This window comes from Ostrinia furnacalis, unplaced genomic scaffold (genome assembly GCF_004193835.3).
Source record: "Ostrinia furnacalis isolate ACB-3 unplaced genomic scaffold, ASM419383v2 OfSCF0767, whole genome shotgun sequence".
NCBI classification, from domain to species: domain Eukaryota; kingdom Metazoa; phylum Arthropoda; class Insecta; order Lepidoptera; family Crambidae; genus Ostrinia; species Ostrinia furnacalis.
The window spans coordinates 639,317-667,261 of record NW_021131006.1 but is presented as its reverse complement, the minus strand read 5'-3'; the positions used below and the strand labels follow the sequence as shown (position 1 = coordinate 667,261).

At 38.2% G+C, this 27,945-nt stretch overlaps 1 protein-coding gene across 4 annotated transcripts in view; it reads right to left on the bottom strand.

The window, feature by feature from the left end:
* Window positions 1-12,407, bottom strand: part of LOC114349970 (leucine-rich repeat extensin-like protein 5) — a 38,847-nt gene extending 26,440 nt beyond the window's left edge. The window contains exons 1-4 of one of the 4 annotated variants that reach the window (XM_028300579.1): window positions 12,231-12,407; window positions 6,416-6,591; window positions 4,014-4,157; window positions 1,375-1,621 (exon numbers count right to left, since the gene is read on the bottom strand). In XM_028300579.1, coding sequence (XP_028156380.1) covers window positions 1,375-1,621; window positions 4,014-4,150 — 384 coding nt within the window. In that variant the 5' untranslated portion in view covers window positions 4,151-4,157; window positions 6,416-6,591; window positions 12,231-12,407. Of the gene's footprint in view, window positions 1-1,374; window positions 1,622-4,013; window positions 4,158-6,415; window positions 6,592-11,391; window positions 11,563-12,230 lie in introns of those variants that run through there. The other 3 variants (XM_028300578.1, XM_028300581.1, XM_028300580.1) reach the window with 3 other exon arrangements.
* Window positions 12,408-27,945: the final 15,538 nt, after the last annotated feature.

Genomic DNA, 27,945 nt, shown 5'->3' with positions numbered 1-27,945 from the left:
TCTGTAAGTAAAATAAAAAAAAATTTTGAAAAGAAAGAAATTACAAGTCCGATTTACCTAAACAAATAAATTAAAAATACTTGCGGATCAAAAGTACTCAATCATACTACAATTTACGAAAAAATCACGCGTGACGCACATACGTCAGTGGGCAGTCAACTGACATAGACCCGGCGTCTACGAGTGCCAAAGCACGACTGATTTATGCCATTTGATGCACCCGATTTTATAGTATTTTCAGATTAATTTTTCATTTGAAGATTGAAGATAGATATTTTTTCTTTTTCACACAATAATAGTACTATGTTTCTTCTTAAGTATAAAGTAGTTTATGTTGCCAAATGACTTTTAGATTATGAGATGTGACCTGTTTTCTTGCAGTAATTTTCTCGAATTTTGACTATCTTAGACATGATAAAAATGCATTTTAATGAATTAAACATCAAAATTTTCTCAATACACTTTCTTCTTCAGGGTATGCTTATTCTAATGAATACATTCTATCTTCTTACTTAGAAATAAATTTGTTGTAATATTAGTTCAAAGTTGTGCCTTCGCGAGTTACCTGGAAATCGGGCTTTCGAAATTCGCTGTTTTCGTAGACAAAAATCCAATTTGAACGAGATTTTGTCAATAGACATTCCGTAAAAACGTATGATAATTACAATGATATAAGTCGAAAGAAGCTATAACAATAAATTATATGACTAAAATCATTTCGAAATCTGCCAAATTCTCGATTTCTGCATGAAAAATGTGACAACGCTCTTAAGTAATGAAATTTTGATTAATGGTGGTGGCAACTACCCGTTCGTTACGTTCGTTCGTTACGATCATCGTTGACCCAATTATTTATTATAACATCATATTTCCTGCAAAATAAGAAAAACTTACCTGTCTACAAGTCCATCAGACGCGAAGTTAACCGAATCGGTGAACAACGAGTGTAAATCTAAAATTCAAAGGTGACTGGCTAATTAACTGACTGACTGACATAGTGATCTATCAACGCACAGCCCAAACCACTGGACGGATCGGGCTGAAATTTGGCATGCAGGTAGATGTTATGACTTGGGCATTTCTAAGAAAGGATTTTACGAAACTCCACCCCTAAGGGGGTAAAACGGGATCCACGCGTACGAAGTCGGCCGCTAGTTAGGCTGAGTTGCACCACCTAACTTTGACGATAACTAATAACGATAACCGATGTTTTTCGTATGGAGTTTGACAGATTTTTGACGTTTGTCAAAGTTAAAGTAAGATGATGCTACCCAGCCTTAGAATATAAAGTTGCAAAATAAAAAACAAAATAAAATTGGATAAATTCCAGAATATAAATCTGAAATGAAAGATATAAAAAATAAAAGTACTTACAGGTAGAGGGAAAGGCGCTGGGCGATGTGACATGGGCGCGAAGGGCGGGACACGGGGCTCCTGCGCGGGCGGCGGTGGCATGCGGTCCATCTGGGGCATACGGTCCATCTGGGGCATACGGTCCATTTGCGGCATGCGGTCCATTTGGGGCATGCGGTCCATCTGAGGCCTCAACGGAAGACGCACGGGGCCGGACAGCGGGAATGCGAACACCTGCGACTGCGGCTCGGGGAAGCTGCCCATTGGTCTGTTGACAAATAAATTAATAGGATAAAAACATTTTCAAAAGCAAGTTTCTAGCCCATACTTATAATGTACTAGCTTTTGCCCGCGTGAAATTTAGTTTGTTACAGATCGTCATAAATTATAACCTATATATTATTTTGGGTTATAAACAATAATACTGTAAAGTTTCATCAAAATCCTTTCAGTAGTTACTGCGTGAAAGAGTAACAAACATCCAGACATCCAAACTTTCGCATTAATAATATTAGTAGGATAAGAGCCCTCATCAAGACAAAACTAAAGCGCCCCGACAAGATAAGGTTGCTGTAAAGTTATTGAGGAGTTTGGCCCTGGTGGACTTTGGCTAGTAGGTACCTATAAAGATTTTAATTTTAAACACGTCAAATCCTAACCAAACTGTGAAGAAATACACTTTCAGTCGAACCTAATACCTAGGTCTAAACAGACCTTCTCAATCGCTAAATCACAAGAGGCTTTTATACTGTGTACACATAATACAGACATGTACGAAACTTTGTTATTAGTTTTAAAGAGAAAACTTAAGTTCACTATCACTTCTGCCACTTTAAGTTCAAGTTTTGAACTTAATGCTGAAAGTTTCGAGACTGTCATTTATTTGTTCGTTCATTACATCAAAAAGAAAGAGGTCTGTCCCATAAAACAGCAAACACAAGTTACAATATTTTAGCAATTTCACCAACCTTCAATGATGATTATATTTAAGAGTAGGTTAACTATTCATATAGATCCAATGACTTCAGCGGCGTAACGCGATTACGCGACGCGATCGCAACGTTTCGTTTTTATGCAATTTTACATATTTTGCAGTCGAGTCTCTCACTACTACCACTACTACACTTCTTTACTGCACGCACTATTTATCAAAAGTCGCCACATTCATTCCTGCTAAGTAGTCTCGTGTACCAGAGACTGAAAACTACACAACATTTGTTACACAAGGGCGTTAGTTGTAAGTATCTGTGTATAGGTCTAACTCCCAGGTGGCAGGATTATAGACTATCAAACTTTGTCTGCTCCATTTCTCTATGGAATTCATTTTCCAGTTAAGAAACTTTGCGAACTTTCACTCCATTTGCCGGACTTGTTTAGGAGTCCGTTTACGTTTTCCAAGCGAGGATTATAATTTAAGTCATGCATTTTCCTGGATTTGAAATGCGCAAAACAAGATGCTTTAATAGAATGTTTTTAATTATGTAGGTAGGAGATTACAGGTCAATTGCAGAAAGTGCATTTGTACGTATAGGGATAGAGTTAATCCTCTTAACTGCATAAGTATTTCTATCAAAATCCCCAGCTATATTATAACAACAGGGAGGTATATTTAAATTGCTACTCAGGTAACGTGCGCGTAGCGTGCGACATTTTGCTTGTGAAACGGACCGGGAAGGGCCTTTTCCGCGTTCTCATACAAATAAGTATGTTCTTACACACCCACGCACACACGTCACAATGTGGATGACAATTAATGAATTTTTCCTATACTTTCCTTCCTATTTGTACAAGAAACCTCTTTCTTGTAAAATTAGGAAAGGTGTTTCTGAAAAATTACACGTGCCGTACAAAAAGACACACGAGTGATTAGTTTTTCTATTTTACGTATTTTATAAACAAATTATTCCTAAATTAAATATTAAACTTATGTACTCGTATATTTCAAGTAAAATCTTATCTAAACTTTAAAGTTAGTTTTGCACTACGTGCCGAGGAAGACCAATTTTAAAACGTTTTTATATTAAATTTAGTCCTTCTCAGTTAATTTACTCCCGCCACCCACTGCGGGGTGACACCTACGCAAATTCCTCAAATATTTTTGTCCTATCCAGATAAATTAAAAAATACCATAGACGTGTAATGTAAAAGTTAATAGACCTTGTTTTTACTACTTGCACTCTAAACAATAACAAATAACGTATGTTTTTATAACTCCGTCAACAGCAACAAATGTAGATAAAGTTAATATTGATTAATTCTGTTGTTTAGCCTTTTTAACGCTCCGTTAACAGTTTAGTATTTTAATTGTATTTATTGAGTAATTAATTATTGCTTCAAATCAAGTTTTGAGAACGTAACACTTTAACTTTAGTAAATATTGGTCAACAACGACAACAGTCAATGTCTAGCCGAATGCATATTTTACTAAATGGCAATAATATTATGACTGATTGGCTGTCTCTACATGGGACATAAAAGTCTGTCTGTGTTTTGTCTTGATTATTTAGTCTCTAGTGCATAATAATGCCTCGATGCGAAGGCCTCGAACTTTTCTACAAAAAGCAAAAAATGCTTTTTAAAAGCCTACTTGCAAAATAAAATGAGTTTTACATATTATTATCCTCTCACATTAAAGACTTATTAAGCAGCTATGCCCTTACCTAGGTTCGTCTCCGCCGTGGCAGATGATGGCCACGCGCTCGGCCTGCGCGTTGCGCGGGGCGAAGGCTCCGAGGATGTTGAAGGGGAAGCGCCTCTCCATGGGGTCTTCGTGGCGACGCTCCACCACGCAGTTCATGCGTCCCCTAGAAGTAAATTAATCGTTGTATTAGTAAGTTTGTTCTAATAGCAGGAAAATATAAATAATTAAGCAAATGTAGGTACAGTTAGGAATCATAAATAAGGAGATCCGCAGGAGAACCAAAGTGACCGACATAACTCGCAGAATTGCTAAAAGCTAGTGGCAGTGGGCGAGGCACATAGCTCGTAGATACAATGGTCGATGGGGCAGAAAAGTTAGTGGTGACCACGGGCTGGAAGACGTAGCGCGGGCAGGCCTCCTATTAGGTGGACCGACGATCTGGTAAAGGTCGCGGGAAGAACCTGGATGCAGGCAGCGCAGGACCGTTCGTTATGGAAAGCCTTGGGAGAAGCCTTTGTCCAGCAGTGGCAAACGAACGAATGAACGAAAGTACAATTAACATCAATACCTTCTAATTTTACATTTTATAATCATAAGGATACAAGAAGGTTCAGAATTAAAGTGTTTTTAATATTGCTAGAAAGCAATCGGTTCCAGATGATCCGATGAGTGGAGACACCACTCTAGTTGTTTGTTGTGTTGTGTTAGTCTATAATGTTAACTATGTTGATCATAAAACGAATATCCACGAAATTAGATACTTATGTTATCAAAAGTTTTGTGTTTTCAAAGAACCAGTAGGAGGAAGGTCCTATGTTGATGTACGTATTAGCTTACAACCAGTTTAAAGAGATATCCACACGAGTCACCCCGGGTGTAGGCAGTTCTACCCCTTCTAAGTGGGCGCTGACCTTAGCCCTTACTAAACTCTACGTCACTTATCTTGTTAATCGGATTGATTGCTTCCTACGTAATACAATTTAATTGCCAAGTAATTGGCAAACTGATCAAGCAGTATCGATTTCTTCTTGGTTTGTGTTCTAGTTCTAATAATGTTAAACGAGTTAAGACGAATAAATCATATTATTATCGTAAGTAATTAATTAATGTAGGTAAATAAAAATAATCGTTTGTGTCTTATTGATTTATGAAATGATTCAAAATATAACGTCAATTGTATGTAAGTATGCAGTTGTTATACGGCATGCTTGTTGCAATTACATTTCCAATTTCTTTAAATTTTATTCGATCACAAACGTGTAATTTTTTTATAGCCCTATAATTACATCGAACCATTTAGTTAGTGTTTCGTTTGACACAAGCAGTAATATAGTACAATACAAAAAATAAGTAATGTTTATAATTATTTATATGGCTATTATGCTGAATGCAATTAGAAACGTAAGTGTATGTTTAATTACACTAGTAACATATTATGTCCATGTTTAAAGGCTTTTTTTTATTTGATAACTAACATAATTGTTTTAATAGCTCTTTTACCTACCGAACATAGATGGTGCTCTACAAAGGTGAATGTGACCCTATTCTTTGATTCAAATTCAAATTCAAAATATTGCTTACTAAGTGACAATTTGTAATGGTGTAAATTACATAATATACAGGAGCTTAAAAACTTAGTTACCTGAGTGGTATCGCAATAGAGTAGGTGGCTATTTAAACATTAATGGTATTAATATTAATTAACTATAATAAGTTTATTAATTCTTGCTAGCTATCATAAAAATATAGCTATGAGACACGATACCTACTTAGGCTGAGTTGCACCACTTAACTTTGACCGTAACTATAACGATAACCGGTGCTTTTTGTATGAAGTTTGCAGATTTTTGACGTTTGTTAAAGTTAAAGTAAGATGGTGCCACCCAGCCTTATACTCGTACTTACTTAACATCTTACTTGCCCTCTAATACGTAACGTGATCCTTTGACATTTTTATCTTTTGATACACATTTTACGAGCTCATGCAAGCGAGATACCATTATTTATTGTGTGCGACGAATTTTGAACGGTCTAAAGAACCCCATACGATAAAACGACAAAGCGGACACAAGCCTTTGATATCTATCTATCTGTATTATGCCGGTATTATGATGGGGATTTTGAGGAAGGTACTTAGCATACCATAGTTTTTATCGCGGATAAGGATTCGGTCCTGTCCGCGCGTTTATGTAGGTAGAGGATGTAGCTTATTAAAGAAGAATGCTAAAAAGAACTATAAAACTTTTTATTTATTTTGGAGTGTTGGCAAGAAAAAACCGTCCACCTTGTAGTCGAACTGATAGTGCAACAAGATCAGATGTATCCTAGCAGATTCTCCTTGTTCTCCTTGAAACTGTTATATGTATCAGTTATCGTTGCTAAAGTCATATTTGTTCTATATGAGGAGAATATCCAACTTACTTCTGGTTGTTGGCGAGGAAGGCGCCGGCCAGCTCGTCGAGGTCAAACTGCACGGGCAGCTTGAACAGCGGCCTGATGGCGTCCAGGTCCTCCTCCTCCTCAGCAGAACTGTCGGACTCCGAGCTCTCATCGCTACCAGAGTCAGCCTCGTTCTTTGAGTTGTCATTGTCGATTTTCTGCAAAAAAACAAGTCATTTTGTTATTAGTGTGACCTTTAAAACTACAGACATTAGACTTTTGTCAGTCCCATTTGCACTTCATTCTCATAACCAAACTGGTTTGACAACCTTTTTAGTTGCTATAAATTGCATGCTCTGTTTGAGATCACCAAATATTAGATTATTTCAAACCGTAAATATCAGTAGTACCTACTTCACATTATAAACAGTTAGGCACAATACCAATCCGATACAACAATATTTACCCAAAATAAGATGCAAAACAAATAAACTTTGACAACTTCCTATTGTTGGGTCTCAAAGGAAAAATATGATTATTCATCGGCATTGTATACCAATCCGACTTTACTGTTTCCAATGAAATGAAAGTATTGGGTTTCATACTGAACAGAATAAACACTCCAACTTGTTCTTGAGAATAATAGGAAAACAATACTGAAAAGTGCCTTCGATATAAAAGTTATAAACCGAGGAGAATGTATTTCAGGGTCGTACCCCTGACACGGCTCTAGCAAAAACAACCTACGAAGCGAGTATTATTTTTTCACAATAATGGCTATGTTTTATTATCTTTGCTTCTTGACATTGCATTGGAATCTTTAGGTACTCGCACAGTCAAGATCAGAGAGATCATGCAAACAAATGTAAAGGAAGTACTATGCTATTTTAAGTAACTTTTAAAAATAAACATTAGCGGATTAATTTTGCCTTAAAAATTTTATACCGCTCACCAAAACAATTTGCATAGGTCTTGTCCTCTGTCTTGTATTCATGTTACATTACGTTCAGAACTTCAGAAGTGATTATATAATTGTAAACTCTACATACACGGAACTAACTTCTAAGAGGCAGGAAGTAACAGAGTGCGCATCTTAAACGAAGGTATACTTAGTAGTTGACCTAAAGAGTCAGTGAGGTTAAGGGTCCGTCAACTAGACCGGGAAGCGTTGCGCAAACCGCTGGTATAAATCAGTGAGCAGGACTAGTTGGGTTCAGGTGGCGGGCCCTCGNGGTCCTCAACCCAGCACTCGACCTAGGGCTACCAGTAAACAGGGAACTGTTGTTAACGTCGTCAATACCTTCCCGTTTGTAGATAAAGTGGTGACATAACATTTACCGAACTGAAAAAAATGCTGAAGTGTATTTTTAAGACCTACAAGTCATCAAAAAACTTTCTAAACCACGTAAATAGCTTGGTTTCATATTTCCCACTGTCAATATTTTTTTCATGGAGAGTTGAGAACCCTGTACAAGATGGTTCTTAATACTTTTATAGACAATAAGAGATTGTTGATTACGTATCCGTGTCTAACGGGCAATTATTTGGTTCCGAAGTAAATTATGAAATACTAGGTACTTCTTCTTTTATGTAGGTACCTACTTGTAAATACTTTTAAAACATAAAACAGCAATAAACGTTTAACTATATTGCGATATTACTGCAACACGAATCATGGTCAAATATTTAACATGCATGATAGTATGTATTTTGAAATACCGTTGGTGGTTCTGCAATAGATAATTAATTCACACAGATATAGAATCACAGTCGTTTTATAAATGGAAGATTCTCATTTACCACACGATATCCAACTCTACCAACTAGCGAGTGAATTAATTTCTTACTACCATAGTTATTTTTTTGCTACAAACGCTATACGGATATTAATGGCTACTAAAATCAAATTGCTTCTACGAAGAAACAATTAAGTGTTTTAATATTCATTGCTCACTGAGGAATACGACTAAACGTAAACGTAATGTAGGAAGTACCCACTAACTTGACATGATAAGTTTCTTTAAATACTTGCCTGCTTTCGTAAAGCAATGATAATTCGTTAAATTAAGTGCACCATTACAATGTAACCTGAACTGGTTTCAAAATGTAAAATATGTGATGTTATACAACTTTGTTTAAAGTTATCAAAAGCGTAACTTATTGCTGAACGACGCGAGCAATGGAAACATTGCACGTAGAAAGTTATGAATTTAAAATAATGGCTAATAAAATATATTAATGTTATTTTGCATGCGCGCATGTCTTGGTGGATATTTACGTTATTCGAGAATTAATTGTTGTGACAATCAACTTATGTTATGATCACAAACTTTTCAGCCTAGAAAAGTAGATTTTTTATTCATTTTGGTTTTACTAGCTATTTATAAGTAATACCAGTTTTGGTTACCAGCTAAGAAAGCGAACAAAAACAAGTTTCTTAGGTATAAAATCAATAAATTGATTCAAGAACTTTCAAGAAACGTTAAGCCTTAACTGACCTAACTACGTAACTCTCAGAAGAGTTACGTATCAAGGTAGGTATACAACAGTCAAAAGTAAATATTAGCTGGTGCACTTGATAAATTTCCAACGTGTAAAACAGAGCAATTTATCTCGTTCTGTACTGTTTGCGCGGCACAATCGCTCGGACATCCTGCGCGAACAATGCGCCCGCGCACCATTGTCTCGCGCCCTCCGTTTACAAATATCACCACCACATGAATAGCTCATCGTTTGATCGGCCGATTCGTATGCTAATCTTGTCCTTTAATTATTAGTTTAACAAACAATTTATTTACAGCAATTATAAACAAGCACCATTGAAGACCCTCCATTGAAGACTTGGCCGTGCACTTCCATGCACTCATGCGAAACTTCATTGTCCATCCATGAATAAGCGAGTAATTGAACGTGAATACCGAAATAATCAACCAAAACACTCTATTTCTCATTAAGTTATTAAGATAGTACACAAATACTTACACATATTTCATTCCCAACTTTAAAGTAGATATTATGCATTAGTGGTAGAGTTAGACTTCATATCTTTTGAGATATCAAAACATCGTCAATGACAAAAATACATGAAGATAATTTGACTTAGCTAAGAAAGATTTAAAGATAAATTATAAAGCTCAGTTCCTTTGACCGAAATATTTTTCTACAATCTCTGAAGGATTGGTAGACGCTATATTTGGCCTGAATGTGGTGTAAATTATTTTCAACCTTAAACATTCTCTTCCACGAATCGTACATTAAGGAGTTTATTGTACGCTGTATCTTTTATAGTCCATTATCTTTCAGGAAATTCGCATAATATAAAGAAAATATTTTTGGGGTCCCTTCTGAGAAGCACTGGGGATATCCGAAAAATGTGATAGGTATCAGTGACTCTAGCTTTTCGTAATTCTAAAAGTGCTACAGACCGCATTGTTGTTTTACAAAAGCAAGACAAATCCACCACCACGTTCCTCGTTGATAGGAACGTTCTCGAATGGCGACTTTAGAATGAAAGGCACAGGTGTGGGTAGGTCTGCCAACTGGTGGAACGATGGAGCTCCAGAGCCGCTCGCAGTACCTAGGCATATTCAAGAGTGAATTTCTAGAACCTGATGATGACTAACTTTTTGTCTTAATGTTCTAAAGTACGAGTATGTTGAAGGGCACGGTAGCTTTTGTGTTTATTATCAATACCTAGTCCATAAAACGCTTGACAGTTTAGTCAGTTTACGCAACAGAGCATCGGCTGCTTTCTCAGCGCTCAGCCGGGAAGCCGAGCGAAGAGGTGCGCGGGCGGCGGTGAAAGCCGGTGACGACATCACTTGCACCCGCCGCGCTTCACCACGCGGACGGGAAGTGATGCACGGGCACGACACTAATCTCGTGCCCGCATCGACAATGTGGAAATGAATTGAATTATCTATTTGCTTTAATAGAACGGTTGTATACAGCATACATACACTACGTTCGATTACGAGACGGCCATTAGCTCTACAATCGACAAGCAGATTTTTTTCAGCTAGAGTAAAATGAAACAGGTCTAAACAGTGGGAACAATTATACTCAGTGATATGCTTTGTATATTGATTCTATTTTAGTTCAGCTAACAAGAAACAGACAAGGAAACAATACCTAGTCTATTATGCCACATTTCACACTTATTTCAAATATCAGTTTTACGTTTCTTATTGCAATCTAGTTCCAAACTGATTATTGAAACTGCAAGTATTTTCGTCTGTCGCGACTCGCGATTACAGTGCTGGATATGGATGACAAAGCAAGTAAGTTGAAATGGCTAATTTCAAAATTGTAATAACTTTTGGTAGCAATTTTAAATTGTAATTACTTTTGTGTTCCTTTTCATCCTACTCAGCTTTTAAACCTGCAAGTATTCATAAAAGCGTTCTTTGCGAAGCAAGAAGCAAGGGGTCATAAAATTGTGCACATTTGCATTCTGGCGGAGATCCAAGTTGTTCGCAAGCGGATCCTCCGCGACTCCATTATGACTTAAATTGCACGTATATGGCCTGCAAGGACACTGTTTTCCCATGCAATCTCAATATGCTACTCAATTGTTGAATTCCTGCTTGCAAATAATATCTTAACAATTGTTTCTGTGCTTTTTTGTGTTATTGATTTCTAATGCTTGTTCATAATTAACAACTTCTAAACAATGTTATATTATAAAAGATAATGACACGTTTAGCATTATATTAAGTTGTTATAATGAATGATATAAACGAAGAACATTTATGTGGAAATCAATGTCATGAATAATCCACTCGGATACGAGTTATACTAAATCTTTGTTAACAATAATCGTCATCATTTCAGCCTCAGGACGTCCACTGTTGAAAATGAGCCTTCCCCAAAGATTTAAAGATTGGCTGGTTGGTAGGCCACCTCTTGGGTGGACGTCCAAAACAGGACTTTCCGTTACGTGCCTCTACTCCAGAGCCTGGGCTTGCTGCCCCATCAGTCGTCAGTTCAGCATTGGTTACATAATATGCCATATTTACCTGTAATTTATCTTCATCAATTTTCGACTCGGCTTGGTTGAGAGCGTCGTCTTTGAGATGGCTCTCCGGCGTGTGGCTGGGCTGCGCGGGCGCAGCCACCGCTGGGGGCACGCCGTGCAGGGCGTGTGCGTTCGCCACTGGCAGAGGCTCGTCCTAGAAACAAATAACATTTTATTAAATAACTGTGTAATGCTTCAGTTATGACATAACTACGAGTAAGTAGGCACAACTAAACTAGAGAAACTCTACGAGAAAGCAGAGCTTTATTTTTTCCCAGAAATGAAAGACAAACGGTTCAGTTAAGTAGTTATCTGGAAAGTCGTGAATTTCAGGAAAATAGAGATTCAAATCACTGGTGATATTTTCCATTATTCTAAACCGACGAAATATTANCCTGCTTGTAAATAATATCTTAACAATTGTTTCTGTGCTTTTTTGTGTTATTGATTGCTAATGCTTGTTCATAATTAACAACTTCTAAACAATGTTATATTATAAATGATAATGACATGTTTATCATTATATTAAGTTGTTAATGAATGATATAAACGGAGAACATTTATGTGGAAATCAATGTCATGAATAATCCACAATAAATTGTTAGGTTACATCATCATCATAATTTCAGCCCCAGGACATCGACTGCTAAAAATAAGCCTCCCCCAAAGATTTAGAGATTGGCTGATTCATGGTTGGTAGGAGTCTGCTACACCCAGCACCTTTTAATGAGGTCGTTTGACCTAAGCAGGGGTGGCCTTCACGTGCCTTCACTCCAGAACCTAGGCTTGCTGCCCCATCGGCCATCAGTTCAGCATTGCATAATAATATGTCATATTTACCTGTAACTTATCTTCATCAATTTTCGACTCGGCTTGGTTGAGAGCGTCGTCTTTGAGATGGCTCTCCGGCGCGTGGCTGGGCTGCGCGGGCGCAGCCACCGCTGGGGGCACGCCGTGCAGGGCGTGTGCGTTCGCCACTGGCAAAGGCTCGTCCTAGAAACAAATAACATTTCATTAAATAACTGTGTAAGGCATCAGTTATGACATAACTACGAGTAAGTAGGTACAACTAAACTAGAGAAACTCTGATGAAAAATTAAACAGCGCCCCCTATATTATAGCCGCCCTAGGGGGCGCTGTTTAATTTTTCATACAAAATTTTTCGATGACACTTTGAATACGCAACGAAACGAACTCGAAAGTTTTTCGTACTAGAGGTACAGAGCTTTATTTTTTCCCAGAAATGAAAGACAAACGGTCCAGTTAAGTAGTTATCTGGAAAGTCGTGAATTTCAGGAAAATAGAGATTCAAATCACTGGTGATATTTTCCATTATTCTAAACCGACGAACTATTACNAAATATTATTTCTTGGTATTTAATAAACAGCTCATTCTTTTCACAATCTTGATTGTATACTCGTATCTGTTTAAATGCATGGTGTAAATATCCTAAGCACGACACAAACTGTACAAAGACATCGTTATGTAGGTACTATGCTGTATTACGTCCACTTCTCGGAATGGCAAGTCAAGTCACACCTGCCTATCGCGGTATCGATCTATCAATGCAAAAATAAGTACTAAGGTACATAAACTTGTGTACGAACTAGAGGGCAAGTCAAGGTACAAAGATTTTTAATGTAACGAGATTAAATTGCTTGCAATAAATATTGCTGTCCACGAAATTAAACGTCGCGCGTCGGTAGGTAGGTAGTCGTTCTTTACACTTATTAATTTCTTTTTAAGTAATCTGAAACAGGGACATTACTTAAAACTTTCAATACTTTTGAAATAAGTTTAATTCCTACATGACCTTATTAAAATGCAAATAAGTATGCAAAACAAATATTTTACATTATGTAAGCAGAAATATTTACGTTAATGTCTTTGTTTTACAAAAAATAAAAGAAGTAAATCCATAATATTGACGCGTGAACTTCTAGTTAGGTTGCCAACTCACGTTTGTATTGTCAAGTCGTAAATGTGCTTTACGTGAACATAAATAATTGTTATCAGTAAGCTATGTTGTCTATTGTTTATTTTTGCGCTTGTTAAACATCCTAATAATTGCGCAGATTCTTCCATAATTATCAGACAGTCGCTAACATATTGTTTCTATCAACTCGTTAGGTAGAGTCATCTACTTGTAGATAGCAACTTAAAAGGCATTGCCACAAATTACGTATGTTTTGTCTTTTAAGTTTCTTAAATTATGTAACTTTTAAGGTATTTAAATTGTAAGTACATCGTGACTGCGTTTGCACTTTGTCAGTTGACAAAACTATTTCCACAAGAAATAACACAGCAAAAACAGCCGCAAGACCGCCGTTCACTTTAAGCGCAAAAACCATCAAAGTACTCATCGCAAAATGGCGGATGCCTTTTGCATGTAGCCAGTGTTACGTAACCCACGTACTGCCTACACCACACAGCCTGCACAGGTAGTAGGTACGCTGTGCGAATTGCGCGGCATTAAAGTTCGTCATTGTTCATGTCATGTTGCTGAGTTCTCACTGCATAATCACTAGAATTGACGACTTACAGAGTCATGCAAAGTGCTTGAAAAAACCTTCAAGCAATGGTGCAAGGTCACCCGAGTTGACAGCGTGACCGCTATTGCGTATCAAATGCAGACGGCACTCGATTAACATTGAAATAAGTTTATAAATTCCCCGACAATAGAACTGCATTGTTTCAGGTTGCACGAACGAATATCGTTGTATCTAAACAACAACACAAAAGGAAAATACGGCAATAGCAATTTGATGGCAATTATCCTGAGAGTGGCTGCGAGCCATTCGAATATCTCTCTATTCGTATCTAGTCGGAACTAATACATAAACAGGCTTTCCATACATAGACCAGGCAGATACGCATGTATTTTGATCTGCAGTGATTGAAAACATTCTTCTATTAATATTCTATTACTTTGAAGACACTCATACAAAATTGCTCCCAACTCGTTACAGATTTCATTATTTGCCAGATAACTAAGATTGTAATAGTTGGTGAGCCTATCTGCTAGTTTGGAGTGTGAAATGATGTTCTGACACTCCGTCAACTATCAACGAGCAGCGAAGCGCGAAGTGTTCGCGACCGCAACTGATAGAAAACGGCGATTACGTCGCCGGCATTATTGTCGCATTGTGCACTACGCCCACACCACTTTTACTGGATTTACGAAACATTTTAAACATTTAATAGTCTTTGTTACCTTCTGAGCTGCGTGTTGCGTGGTAACTAGGAAATTGCACCTCTTATCCGACCGAAAGCAATGCTCGAAGTGTGGGTGCGGTGCAGGAGTTTGGAATCTAACCTCTCATAGACAATTATTATCACCAATAAGCTTATTTTTCCACTGGTCTTTCATAACCAAAAGTGATTACACAGTTGACTAAGTATGTTATAATCACAGACGCTGGATAACGTAACGCCAACCGAGATTATAATTTAACATTTTGCTTCCTTGTAGACTCTACATTGAATACATAAATTATTATACAAGTTAAAATGCATTTAAATTTCTTAATCGTATGCTTAACTTTACATTACAGTTATTACAAAACAGTTATTATTACATAAACATTCGTAACTTAACTGAAAATAAAGCAGAGATTCACCGTAACTGTGATAAATAAGTTTTAATAGGAGAAAGTATTAACAAGCAAATTTGATATGGGAGTTATTCGTCACTGTTGTTTAACACTTAAAGCCCGTTAGATGAGCTGAGCTGGGATAACTTTTGAACCGACATTCAATCTATACCTAATCAATAATTACATAATAAACAATATTATAAAGTTACAGCCGAGTCATGTCACGATCACGGTGCTCATTGTTTATTCTTACCATTTATTTCCATGTCAAATTAAATGAAACAACAATAAAATATATACTATTGAGGTTGCTAAGCTAAAATATTATTAGAAGGCCATTATTGTCTAGAGACTAGTTTTTGGAAACTAAACTACAGTGACCAGACCAGATGGCTGGTACCGAAAGACCTCAATTCACCGCTATTCAAGACCCGTTCTCGACCGACTCAGCTATCTTTGTTTTCAATGTGGGCTTCATTGTGTCTACAGCACATAATAGGGAGGCTTCGGTATGAAAACTATTTAAGTAAAATTTTAAATGTAGGACTAAACACAAATCTTTACTCTCTTTGTCCCACGACGAGAAAGTTTGACTCTACAATTCTACATATTATAAGTCCTTCGTTGTTGTTGTTTACGATGTAGAATTAAATTGAATACTTTACTAGAACTACATTATGTATTACTAATGTTATGAGAACTAAAAAAAGAAAGTAAAATAACCAATTACGTATTAATGTATGACGTCATAAATGTCAATAAACGGATGCAAAACTGCAATATCTTCTGAAAGTTTCTTATTATGTTTGTGACTGTATTTTAGAAAGTTGATTCTTGGGAAAAGTTCAGTAGCAGAGATAAAAATAACAACAATTGTTTGACGACATTATACGATTAGGTATGTCGTCCTATCCTACCCTGCCGACCTACCCCTGAACACCTCATGAAAACATGAGTTTTTCTTCACTTTTATGTCCTCAGTCATAAAGCATCCTAACTACAGTGCGGTTGTTATTATGACAACCTATGATGCCTACTTCCATCCACAAAATCAGGGAATTTTCTAGATATGCTGCAAAATCCAAGAACTAGGTGCCAGATGTGTAGTGGGAGGCGGACAATCGGGCGGAGATCATTGTGGCGCGAGTATGCGTAAAATCGCCAGCTTCCGTCCATGTATTCAATGTACGTGTATAAATAAACACCAGTTTGGTCCACGTGAGCCGTCAAAAATAAGCTATCATTAGAACCACCTATTATTAACCTCACATGCTTAATATGTGCTTAGGTCACTGAAGGTCACACTGAAATGGTCACGCTCAAGCTGCTACAGTAAAATTATAATTCTTTATTGTCAATTAACGCATCCAGTGCGTACCTAATGTTTATTTTATACAGCAATTTATCTATTTTCTCTCTAGCACATAATGCTGCGTGTCGGATGGCATCCATATTAATTTAGCAGTTGTTTGACTTATTTATTAGTGCCAGCTTATGATTTATCGGCATCGTCTACAATTAATCGATAAGTAGTTTACTGAAAATATTACTATTAGATGAAATATTTGTTACTTTATGTAATTAATAATTACATACGGTAATTTTAAAGAAATATAATTACTAATTATATTTCTTTAAAAGACTTTTCCTAAGGTTTAAGTATAATATACGCCTCGTCTGTATGGTTCAAATGAAAAACTAGCTTCTGTACCTTTATAACTCATGTATTCCAAACAGTTCTTCAAATGTTATTGAAGTGAAGATTAATGTAATAATAAATAGGACATTCAGTAATTCATATTATGTAGGTATTATTTTATCAATTTATATTGAGATCTTTTGTCGGCTGTCTGCTTGTCGTCGGTGTCAGAATTAACACCTATATTTTTTAGCTTTGTTGCACCGCCCCTGTCTCGCATTACTATTTAGCGCAAAAGTTTGATTCATTCACAATGTCACATAAGGTTCAATTTTATTTTTGTTCACTTGTACCTAATGTGCATTGAAGTCAATAAAAAAATTATCTCTCTTTCTGATGTCACGAATGTCGCACAAACAATTTATACCCAGAATAAGTATAGTTCCAAAATACTGGACTGTCCTGTCGATGACATTGACAGTGGGGCGCCACCGTCAATACCGGATCGCTGGTTCAGATTTTTGCCATGTTGGAAACCATATAGTTGAACGATGGTAGCGCCCCCCTGTCATTGAGTTTGGCGGGACAGTTCAGCGTGGGTCATCTATAGTAGGTGTGGCAAACCGAACCTCTTTGCCTTTTATACTTTTTTTATTTAATTTTTTTTAAGAATAAACCTGTTTTTTGATAGCTGTCTTGTAAGCAACGTCTCGAAATTAAACGCGAATAATTTACTTGGATATTTTCTTATATTTTTCACTCCTTTACCTCTGATCCCTCACTGTCCTCAACATTTTTTGGTCCTTCTCCACCTTTGAACCAGTTCATTTTGAAAATCCAACTTCCAAATTTTTTTCCGAAATTCTAATTTTTTTCACGTAAAAATGCCGCTCACAAGAAGCGGAACGAAACTCGCTTCGAGCGCATTGCCCGCTCCATCCGAGCCCGGGGCGCACCCCGTGATCGCGAAACAGGGGGATCACGAGGTTCGTGACAGTGAAACAAGTGAACACGCAATGTCAGTTTCTTCAGCCCAAGCCCGCAAGCTAGCAGCAGAAGCACGTCTTAGCCGGCGCCAACTCGAGCGCGAGCGCCGACTAGCTGAGATGGAGAAGCAGGTTGAGGAAGACGAGCTCCGTGCGGAGATAGCCGCGATCGAGTCTGAGTCCGGTGCCTCTCGCCGCTCGCTAAGGAGCCGTCGTTCCTCCCGTCTGGTAACTTGGGTACAAGACGTAAACAGCCAGGTAAATGAATTTGCTTCCTTTTCAGACCATGATGCTCAACCGGAACAGGCAAACACGGTACAACAACCTGAACACTTACAGGACGGCCACACAGCTGGACTGCCAAGCCAGGCAGACGCTTATCCAGCGGCCCGACTCGATCAGGTGCCGAACGTGCCAACATGTCCACATACATCATCAAATTCCAACAACGTTACATTATCACCTACAAACATAGAAGGCATGATTAAGGCTATAGCAGACTCGGCCGCTGCTACAAGAGCACTCGTCGTCGATCCGACACGGACGAGGAAGTCTCAGCACATCGATCTGCCACCGTTTTCCGGCCACCCATCACAGTGGCTACAATTTAAACGAGTCTATGACATGACTAAAACATTTTATTCTCCTATAGAAAACGTCATCCGCCTGCAACAAGCGCTGCAGGGAGCGGCACGCGAGGCAGTCGCGTCGCTTCTGGTGTCCGCGGAGGCGCCGGACGAGGTGCTGCTACTCCTCGAGCAGTGCTTCGCGCGCCCGGAGCTGATAGTGTTCCACGAGGTGGCGGCTCTCAAAAGCTTGTCCAATTTGACGTTGGATCTTAAGGGTTTGGCTACTTTTACTGCACGTGTATGCAACAGTGTCGCCACAATACAGTTTCTAAAACAAAACGAGTACTTAAACTCTCCGGAGTTATTTTACTGCATTTTGAACAAACTCAACCACACATTGAGAATGAGGTGGACTGATTACGCATTTGACAGTCTCGAAAATACAAATAAAACTAAGCTTGAGTTACTGAGTGATTTCTTGGTACGAGAACTCGAACGGCACGTCAAATTTGGATTGTCACCCGACGCTATACATTCAACCTCTTCCTCAAATCCTACGTCTAAATCTGTAACATCCAAGTCAAGTTATTACTCCGACGTGCCAGTACAAACTAGTGCATCAGACAAAGTCAAGTGTTCCTACTGTGACAAACCTCACAACATTAATGTTTGTACAGGTTTCAAATCTCTTTCTTCTGATGACAGATGGCGTTGGCTGCGCAGTAAGCGAGTATGCTATAGATGTCTTAAGAGGTACAATCACACTTGGAATACGTGTAAGGCGAAACCATGTGGCGTAGACGGCTGCACCCGGCGGCATCACGCGCTCCTGCACGGCAGCTCCGAGCCAGGGTCATCTTCAGGGCCACAGATACAGGAAGTAGTGGGTTTATCTAATTCCAATTGCACACGTTCAGATAAGACACTATTGAAAGTTGTCCCCGTCACTGTTAGGGGCCCGGCAGGATCCTTTGATACCTACGCTTTACTTGACGACGGTAGCACGGCAACGTTAATAGACTCTATGGTGGCCGACAAAATTGGGAGTACTGGCCCTTCTGACACAATTAAAATTAACGCTGTAGGTGGTTTAAACAGGACTAGTACTATATCATATGTAGATTTCTATATAAAGGGCAGGTACACAACTGAAACTTTTAAAATCAAAAACGCTCGTGCAATTGATTCTTTGACGTTACATACACAAACAATAGAGCCTTCAGATATCACAAAATTTCATCACCTGTCAGAGCTTGCCGATATGATCACGCATACGGATGCGATGCCTACTATTCTTATAGGTGCAGAAGATTGGTACTTGTCTATCACTCGCGAGGTCCGAAANTTACTATTTAGTGTCATAATTTTGTAGCGGTTCATACAACACATATTCCCATCAAATTTCATCACTGTAGTACTTATAGTTTCCGAGTAAATCGGCTGTGACAGACGGACAGACGGACAGACGGACAGACGGACAGACGGACAGACGGACAGACGGACAGACGGACATGACGAAACTATAAGGGTTCCGTTTTTGCCATTTTGGCTACGGAACCCTAAAAACGTGCTCAAATGATAAAAAGTTATTTGTAAAAAATGATGAATGATGTAAGGTTGTAGTAAAAAATGACAAACTTTTATGTAAAAATATCAGATGTGGTGTAACAACACGTATGTTGTCAAGGCTAACTACTTAAAGACTACCCTATGTATGTCCCATTATTTTACTGCCGAACCAGCGCTTCGAGACTTACTTGAAAACCGTATAAACCTAATTATAACTTTATGTAAAGTACAAATGGTCGGTCAAGGCTCTTCTTCTGTGATTACCTAACTAAGTTATTCGGCAGTGACGAAACAGATTTATTTCGTCTGTAGCCTAAGGAAATTAAGTTTGGTATGACTTAGATTTTCAGTAATTTGAACTGTCACTTTCAGCCATTTCTATCTTCCAAAATGTTACTGAGCTAGTTGGTGAATTCAGTAAGTACTGATATTTTGGGATACTATACTCACCTAATTACAACATTGTTAATAATCTAAATGAAAAACTCGAGAGAGAAAAAATATTCATAATTATGTTACGATCCTTATCTGAAATTTATTTTTTTGCTCTACAAAAAGTGTTTGAATCAACTACTGATGACTCTGAAAAAATATCGAGTGAAAATCTTAATTATCACGAAAAAAACGTTTATGTACTTATTATTTATTATTTTATTTATTTATTTATTGATAAAGATCTACCAACAACACAACTTTACATAAACAAGTAATGCATGCTGTGGCAAACCGAACCTCTTTGCCTTTTATACTTTTTTTATTTATTTTTCTTAAGAATAAACCTGTTTTTTGATAGCTGTCTTGTAAGCAACGTCTCGAAATTAAACGCGAATATTTTACTTGGATATTTTCTTATATTTTTCACTCCTTTACCTCTGATCCCTCACTGTCCTCAACATTAAGGGCCACCGCTCGGAACCGGTTGCTTGCTTAACAGCTCTAGGTTGGACATTATATGGTTCCATAGGTAGTCGAACAAAACCTACAACCTTTATTAACCATACATTGTGCACCAACCCTAATAACGAGTTTGCACAACATAACGCTTTAGAAGAACTTATCAAGGAACAGTATAAACTTGACTCTGTAGGTATAACAAGGCACGACAATACGTATAGCTTAGACGAACAACGCGCGGTAGACATACTTAAAGCCACTGCTGAACGTTCACCAGAGGGTCGATTCACTGTAGGTTTGCCATGGCGCGACGAAAGCATTACCGTGCCCGACAGCTACTATCAAGCGGAATCTCGTTTAAAGGGCCTAGAGAAGCGCATGACTAAGGACAACGCTTTCGCAGAGTCGTATAAAAATTACATAGCGGACATAATTAGTAAAGGCTACGCAGAAGAGTGCGCCGCCGTCACGTACCATACTAGCAACACTTCTAGGGGTGTCGTGTATACTTCGGAGTCCTCACCTCGGTGGTACCTTCCACATTTTGGAGTTTATCACCCACAGAAGAAAAAGCTCCGTGTAGTGCATGACGCGGCCGCTAAAACATGTGGAGTCAGCCTGAACACTTTGTTACTTCCGGGGCCTGATCTCTTACAATCACTTTTAGGGATCCTATTCAGATTTAGGGAAGGTCGCATAGCTATGACCGCGGACATTAAAGAGATGTTTCCCCAAGTCAGAATAAGAAACCAGGACCGCGACGCCTTACGCTTTCTGTGGAGGTCAGATCCTAAAGAACCAATAAAGGAGTTCAGGATGACTTCTGTTATATTCGGTGCGTGCTCAAGCCCGTTCATAGCCCAATATATAAAGAACCGAAATGCCCTGGAACTAGCCCATCAATATCCATCAGCTGCCGACGCCATAGTCCACGACCACTATATGGACGACTACATCGGTAGTCTAGATGACGTGTCTGAAGCCGCGAGCCTTGCCGCTGACATTGTGGCAGTGCACAAATCGGCAGGGTTCGAAATGAGGGGCTGGGTTTCCAACGACGCTAAGGCATTAGCATTAGTGCCATTTGATCTACATGCGGCTCTTCCTCCTGAAGTACATTTAGGCTTGCCGACCACTCCGATACGAGCCCTGGGAGTATTGTGGTTACCTAAAGAGGACGTTTTGGGTTTTAGGATAGGCATGAATGACGACTTCCGGTCACAGTTAACTGGGCTAACCAAACGTCAAGCACTGTCACATTTGATGCGCGTGTACGATCCTTTAGGTCTACTGGCACCCATTGTAGTAAAAGGACGTGTCATGTTTCAAACGCTCTGGCGGAGCAATGTGGGATGGGACGAACAGTTACCTACGGATGTAATTAAAACGTGGCAAGACTGGTTCAATGAGCTGTTGTCTGTTGCGAATATACGCATCCCACGTTGTTACCTAGGCGTTGATGCGGTAGAACGTGAACTACACATTTTCGTTGATGCAAGCGAACTAGCCTACGCTTGCGTCGCATATTGGCGCTTTGTGTTGCCAGATGGCAGTTTTAGGCTAGCACTTATTGGAAGCAAGTCTCGGGTAACTCCTCTAAAGCCGGTTTCAATCCCGCGATTGGAGCTTCAAGCGGCCTTGATCGGCTCTCGATGGGCCGTCACAATTTCAGAGTGCCATAGGTTTAAACCGGTACGAGTGTTTTACTGGAGCGATTCGAGGACTGTGCTTTGTTGGCTTCGATCCGACGCGCGCACATTTAGGCCTTTTGTGGCCCACCGTGTCGGTGAAATCATTGAGAACACGAACGTTGATGATTGGCNGCGCCGCAACAAACTCAGTCACCACTGTCTGCCGGTTAATATAAATAAATAGAAATAGTAGTAGTAGGTACATTCGATTCAGGAGCAGTTCACTGAATTTACCATGCATTCTTGTATGGTGTATCATAAGAATGGGTATACAAGATTGCGTGGTATATTAAACAAGGTAGTGACGTGCTAATATCTAGACTGACATAATATTAAGGTACTAGTAAAAATGACTCGCATACATAAATTTGAATAACTTGGATTGACCAGTCCCCGAAAGCAGCGCCTGTTCACAGACATGACGAGTGAACCAGCCATCGCTTCACTCGACCATATTAGAGGGAATGTAACGACCCGCCTCACTACGCCGCCACCCCAGAGACATTTTAGTGAGAATGACAATGCCAAGTTATCTCTTTAAAAAAAAAAATATATGTATATTAGAGTAGATGTATTATTAAAAGAATTGCTAATTGCTTATGTACACCGTTCTATGTGCATATAAGTTTTAAATAAATAAATAAATAAATAATTCATTGTGGACCATATCTATTTCCTTATTTGGTTCGTCATTTCATCCCCATTAGTAACTTAGCATCACCATCAGTTTCCCTATTTGCCCGCAACAAAGAGCATTAGATTTAACGTGCAAGCCCCAGCAATAAGTTAATACGTTTCCATGATGCCATTATGAATAGTCGAGCAGCATTGTTCGAACAGTTTTATTCTATTAGAGAACTTTAAAGAGCTCCAGTGCGACGGGTATAAGTACTAAATCAAAACTTCGCCGGCGGGCTCTTGACTGCGTCTGAATACGGATAACCGGGCCGATTGTCCGCCATATAATAGTGATTGTTTTCAGAACTTGGCTTTGTTTATCTTCTTTGTCAATGATGGGGATTTATCAAAGGGTTATCGAACGGTGAGGTTCAATAGGGTAGTGGACAATCTAGTCAATTGACATACTTTTTATAAGCTATAGATTTTGTTTAACAATGAACTTTGACGAGAAGTCAATTGACTCACACAATAGTTTTAATGATTTTAAGCTATTTAAATCTAATTTTTAAGAAAGTAACGAGGCTCTCGCAAGTCCGACAACACATTGTGGTGACATAGTTTAAAAGTTCTCATTTATGGAATTGCTGAACTTATTCTAATATAATATTTTAAAGATTCTATGATTTGGAGGGCACAAAAAACTATCGAGCTTTTTATTTTACTGCGTAGTAAGATTATTATTATTTATCATTTCTCAATTAAATCTGCCACTGACATAAACTGTGATCAAATAACTCACTGCATTATGAATGAAACACCGCCCTTTTTTTCACTTTGATCTGTCTACTCAAATAAAACTTATCCAATGTCAACTGGAATCAAAAAGGCAGCGAGATAACCTTCACAAATCAAAACTTAGCAAATAGAAGTCAAACAATTGACGACTGAAGAATCTAATCCATTACTAATCCGAGTTGCGTCACAGTTTTAAAACAAGTGCTGTCGAGTGTAATAAAAATAAAAGCTGAACTAAAAATGACCAGTGTCATTGTGACCTTCAGCAATAGGTGTTTATTTTTTGTTCTTATTTATTTGAATGGGCTTGCTCTTGATCAAAATCTCCAAATATTGGAAATGAGATTTAATATAGTAGAGCAAGCTTATATACCTACCTGATCACTCTTTAACTTTGGACGTCCACCCACAAGGTGGACCGACGACATCATAAAGGTAGCAGGAAGGCGCTGGACGCAGGCCGCTACCATCCGGGCACATGGGAAACATTAGGGGAAGACTATGTAAACTGTACAATCTAACATAGGAACTTTTCTAGTATTTGTAGACTTTCGCCCGTATTCACAAACACAAGTGAGGTCTCACAGTGGGCAATTTCGTAAGAAATGTAACAGAACTGAACCAACTATTAACACAAAAAATTGTGACGTTAAAACAATTATTATAGCTGCTATATTGTCACTCCCGCTTGTCGGGTCAGTAATCCTGCTCTATCAACTGACAAAATTCCAATTATTTGTCCGTCAGTCAGATAATTAGAAAATATTAGACTCATATTTTTTATTTTCTTTTATAATTAAATAATAACAGTGCTACATCAAGTTGAAATGGCACATTACGTCACGCTTGAGTAGATTTTTTACTCAAAAGTAACGTCACGCGACATTTCAACTCAATATCTGTAAGTATTCGATTATGAAAAAAAATCAAAAATAATTGTGTCCAAAATTTTATTTCGATTTCATTACCCAGTCATCATCCCTATTTTAATCGGCTATTTTCATTGAATGATATCATACATAATTGTTTTTATTTTTAGTTTCTAGATAAACTTAAAAGCGTTCAGAAAAAATAATTGTGGTAAATACCTATATGTATTTATGGTTTTCAATACCTTTTTTCTATAAAATACTCGTGCTTACATGATGGTTAGCTTAGAACTTACCATTTGCTTGTATAAAAGATAGTAAATTAATAGAATTGCAAAATAATTAATAGTCTTTCAAAACAACATCAAACATTCTGAAACAAAGCCTAGGGACTAGTATAAATTAACAATCAGTTAGAACATGTTTATAAATTATTCATAAGTTTTGATTTTGATAATGAATGTTGACTCTAACCACAACAAAACTGTTAAAAATGCTCACATAACTATCTTAAAAGTCAAAACAAAACTTTGTTCTACATTATGACTAAATAGCGCCGTACACACTTATTCACAAAACTTAATTATTAGGTCTAGGTACAGTCCTCTTAATTAAAGCGACACGTGAAAACAAATGCTGTCAAATGAAGGGCTCTCGAATTCAAGCTAATAATTATGCGGATCGCGTACATTGGTAAAACAGTGTAACATTAATTAAAATTTAGTTTAACCGAAATAGAAGTGATACCAAATTCGAATTCCATTTTCGGTCTGCCAGGCAATTTGCACGTATTGAAAGTTGGACAATACACCACATTACGCGTCTAATAATGCAAATTAATGGATGTTTTCCAAGCTGACTGTACTCGGTGTAGCGCTAAGTTTTTTGTTTATTGTAATTAAAATTAATTCTATTACAGTATTGTGATCCATATTCATGATGTTAATATTCGAGCTACAATCATGTTACCTGTACATAATTTACCGACTATAATTATTATGAAAGTTAACCTAATAGCCACTTTAACTTTTAGCAGTTAAACCCAATAAGTTATTATGACGGGTGTGGCAAACCGAACCTCTTTGCCTTTTATACTTTTTTATTTTAATTTTTTTAAGAATAAACCTGTTTTTTGATAGCTGTCTTGTAAGCAACGTCTCGAAATTAAACGCGAATAATTTACTTGGATATTTTCTTATATTTTTCACTCCTTTACCTCTGATCCCTCACTGTCCTCAACATTTTTTGGTCCTGAGCAGGTCCCCGGCATCAGTCTTGATGGGATGGTACGGTGACGATGAACCGATGAGAAAATGAAACGGCGTTAATGATTCGGGAGCGTGAGGTTCGCTGGACGCGTGGGTAAGCGGTCTGCTGTTCACCAGTGCTTCTGCTTCATGAAGAGCGGTGCATAGAAGCTCGTCTTTGGGCACTTGCTCTGCCAGCATGGCTTTCAGCGCCGTCTTCACTGTTCGAACCATCCGTTCTCACGCTCCCCNACAACGGCACAGCGTTCGTCGGTGCGAGTAAAGAGCTTAAAGCGTTCTTTGAAAACAACGTTGAAGAGTTTACAGCAACCAATGGTATAAAATGGAAATTTATCCCTCCTGCTGCACCGTTTTTTGGAGGATGCTGGGAGCGTTTGGTACGCTCGACCAAAACCGCCCTGCGTGTAGTCCTACAACAGAAGGCGCCAAAGGAAGAGACGTTTCAAACGTTGCTTGCGGAGGTCGAGGCCATAATTAATTCTCGGCCATTGGCGCATGTCAGCGTATGTGCTGAGGACCAGGAGGCACTCACGCCTTTCCATTTCTTGATTGGCAGTTCGTCGCCCACAAATTGCCCTAACCCTGCGCTCGACGATTACGCCTTGATAGGCAGAGATGAGTGGAAAAAAGCGTCACGACTGGCAGATCACTTTTGGTCCCGCTGGGTCCGGGAAGCGCTGCCGCTGCTCCACACAAGACCACCTGCCCCAAACACGACGAGTGAGGTGAGCGTCGGTGACATAGTCATCATCGCTGACAATGCCTTACCGCGAGGGGTATGGCCGAAGGGCCGAGTCTCACACGTTTACCCCGGACGGGATGGTATTGTCAGGGTTGTTGACGTTGTCACGAAAGGGGGGGTTCTGCGTAGGCCAGTCAAGAAGATTGTTGTCATTAGCTCATAACGGTTTGTCACATTTTCCTCATATTGCGTATTGCCATACGAGGGGGGAGAATGTGGCAAACCGAACCTCTTTGCCTTTTATACTTTTTTATTTAATTTTTNTTATTTTTCTTAAGAATAAACCTGTTTTTTGATAGCTGTCTTGTAAGCAACGTCTCGAAATTAAACGCGAATATTTTACTTGGATATTTTCTTATATTTTTCACTCCTTTACCTCTGATCCCTCACTGTCCTCAACACATGCAATGATGACAAGACCAAAAGATGTATATGTATAGGACTTATAAGAATTTACACAAAAAAATGTACAAATAATAACATATTTTTGTGTTTATAACGCTAAATATTATATTAATTATCTCGAGAGAGAAAACCCGATATTTTTTGTAAACAAAAACTGATAATTTCTTTAAGCTGAATTTTCTCAGTTAATTATTTTTAACCTAGTTCCGAAAATATATTTTGCATTAGACCTCATTTGTACCGAAAAAAAACGTTAGCATAGCCTGTATTACAATGGCATAAGCAGTGGCAATTATGTTTCTTTTACAAAATATTTTGTGCTTATTAAAATATGTTCGCTTCGGTGTAATTTAAGCCCAGATAATCCACCCGACCCTTAATAAACTAGCAGGTTAACATTAATACGCACTGGAATATAAATTGTGAAGATAAATACTGTAGTGTAATATTCCGAGTCCGAATGTAACTTTATACCTTTGCCTTTCATTTGGTACATGTGGTTACGAGTACAAACAACGTCCACAACATCAAACTAAACACTTTAGTTTTAATGTTGTTAAAGAACATGCTAATTTCCAACAAAATTATAAGTAGTCATACTCCTCTGTTGTAGACTGTATTAACAAATTTTCAAAAAACAGCACTATTTAAAAAGTACGGTTGCGATTTTGGACGACACTTTCAGCTTTTTGAGATAAATAAGAAGCACTTCTTAGGAACTCTTTGATTCGTACCAGGTATAATATTCGAGATACTTATTTATACATAAGGAAACAGAAAATAATTACTCCTTAATGGTAACAGTAGTCAGTCGTTACACAGTCTATTAGGCTAATGTAGTAATTATTTACAAATCATAAGTGAGTACCTATCAAAATCAGAATTTATTTTTTTAGTTTACATTTTACGC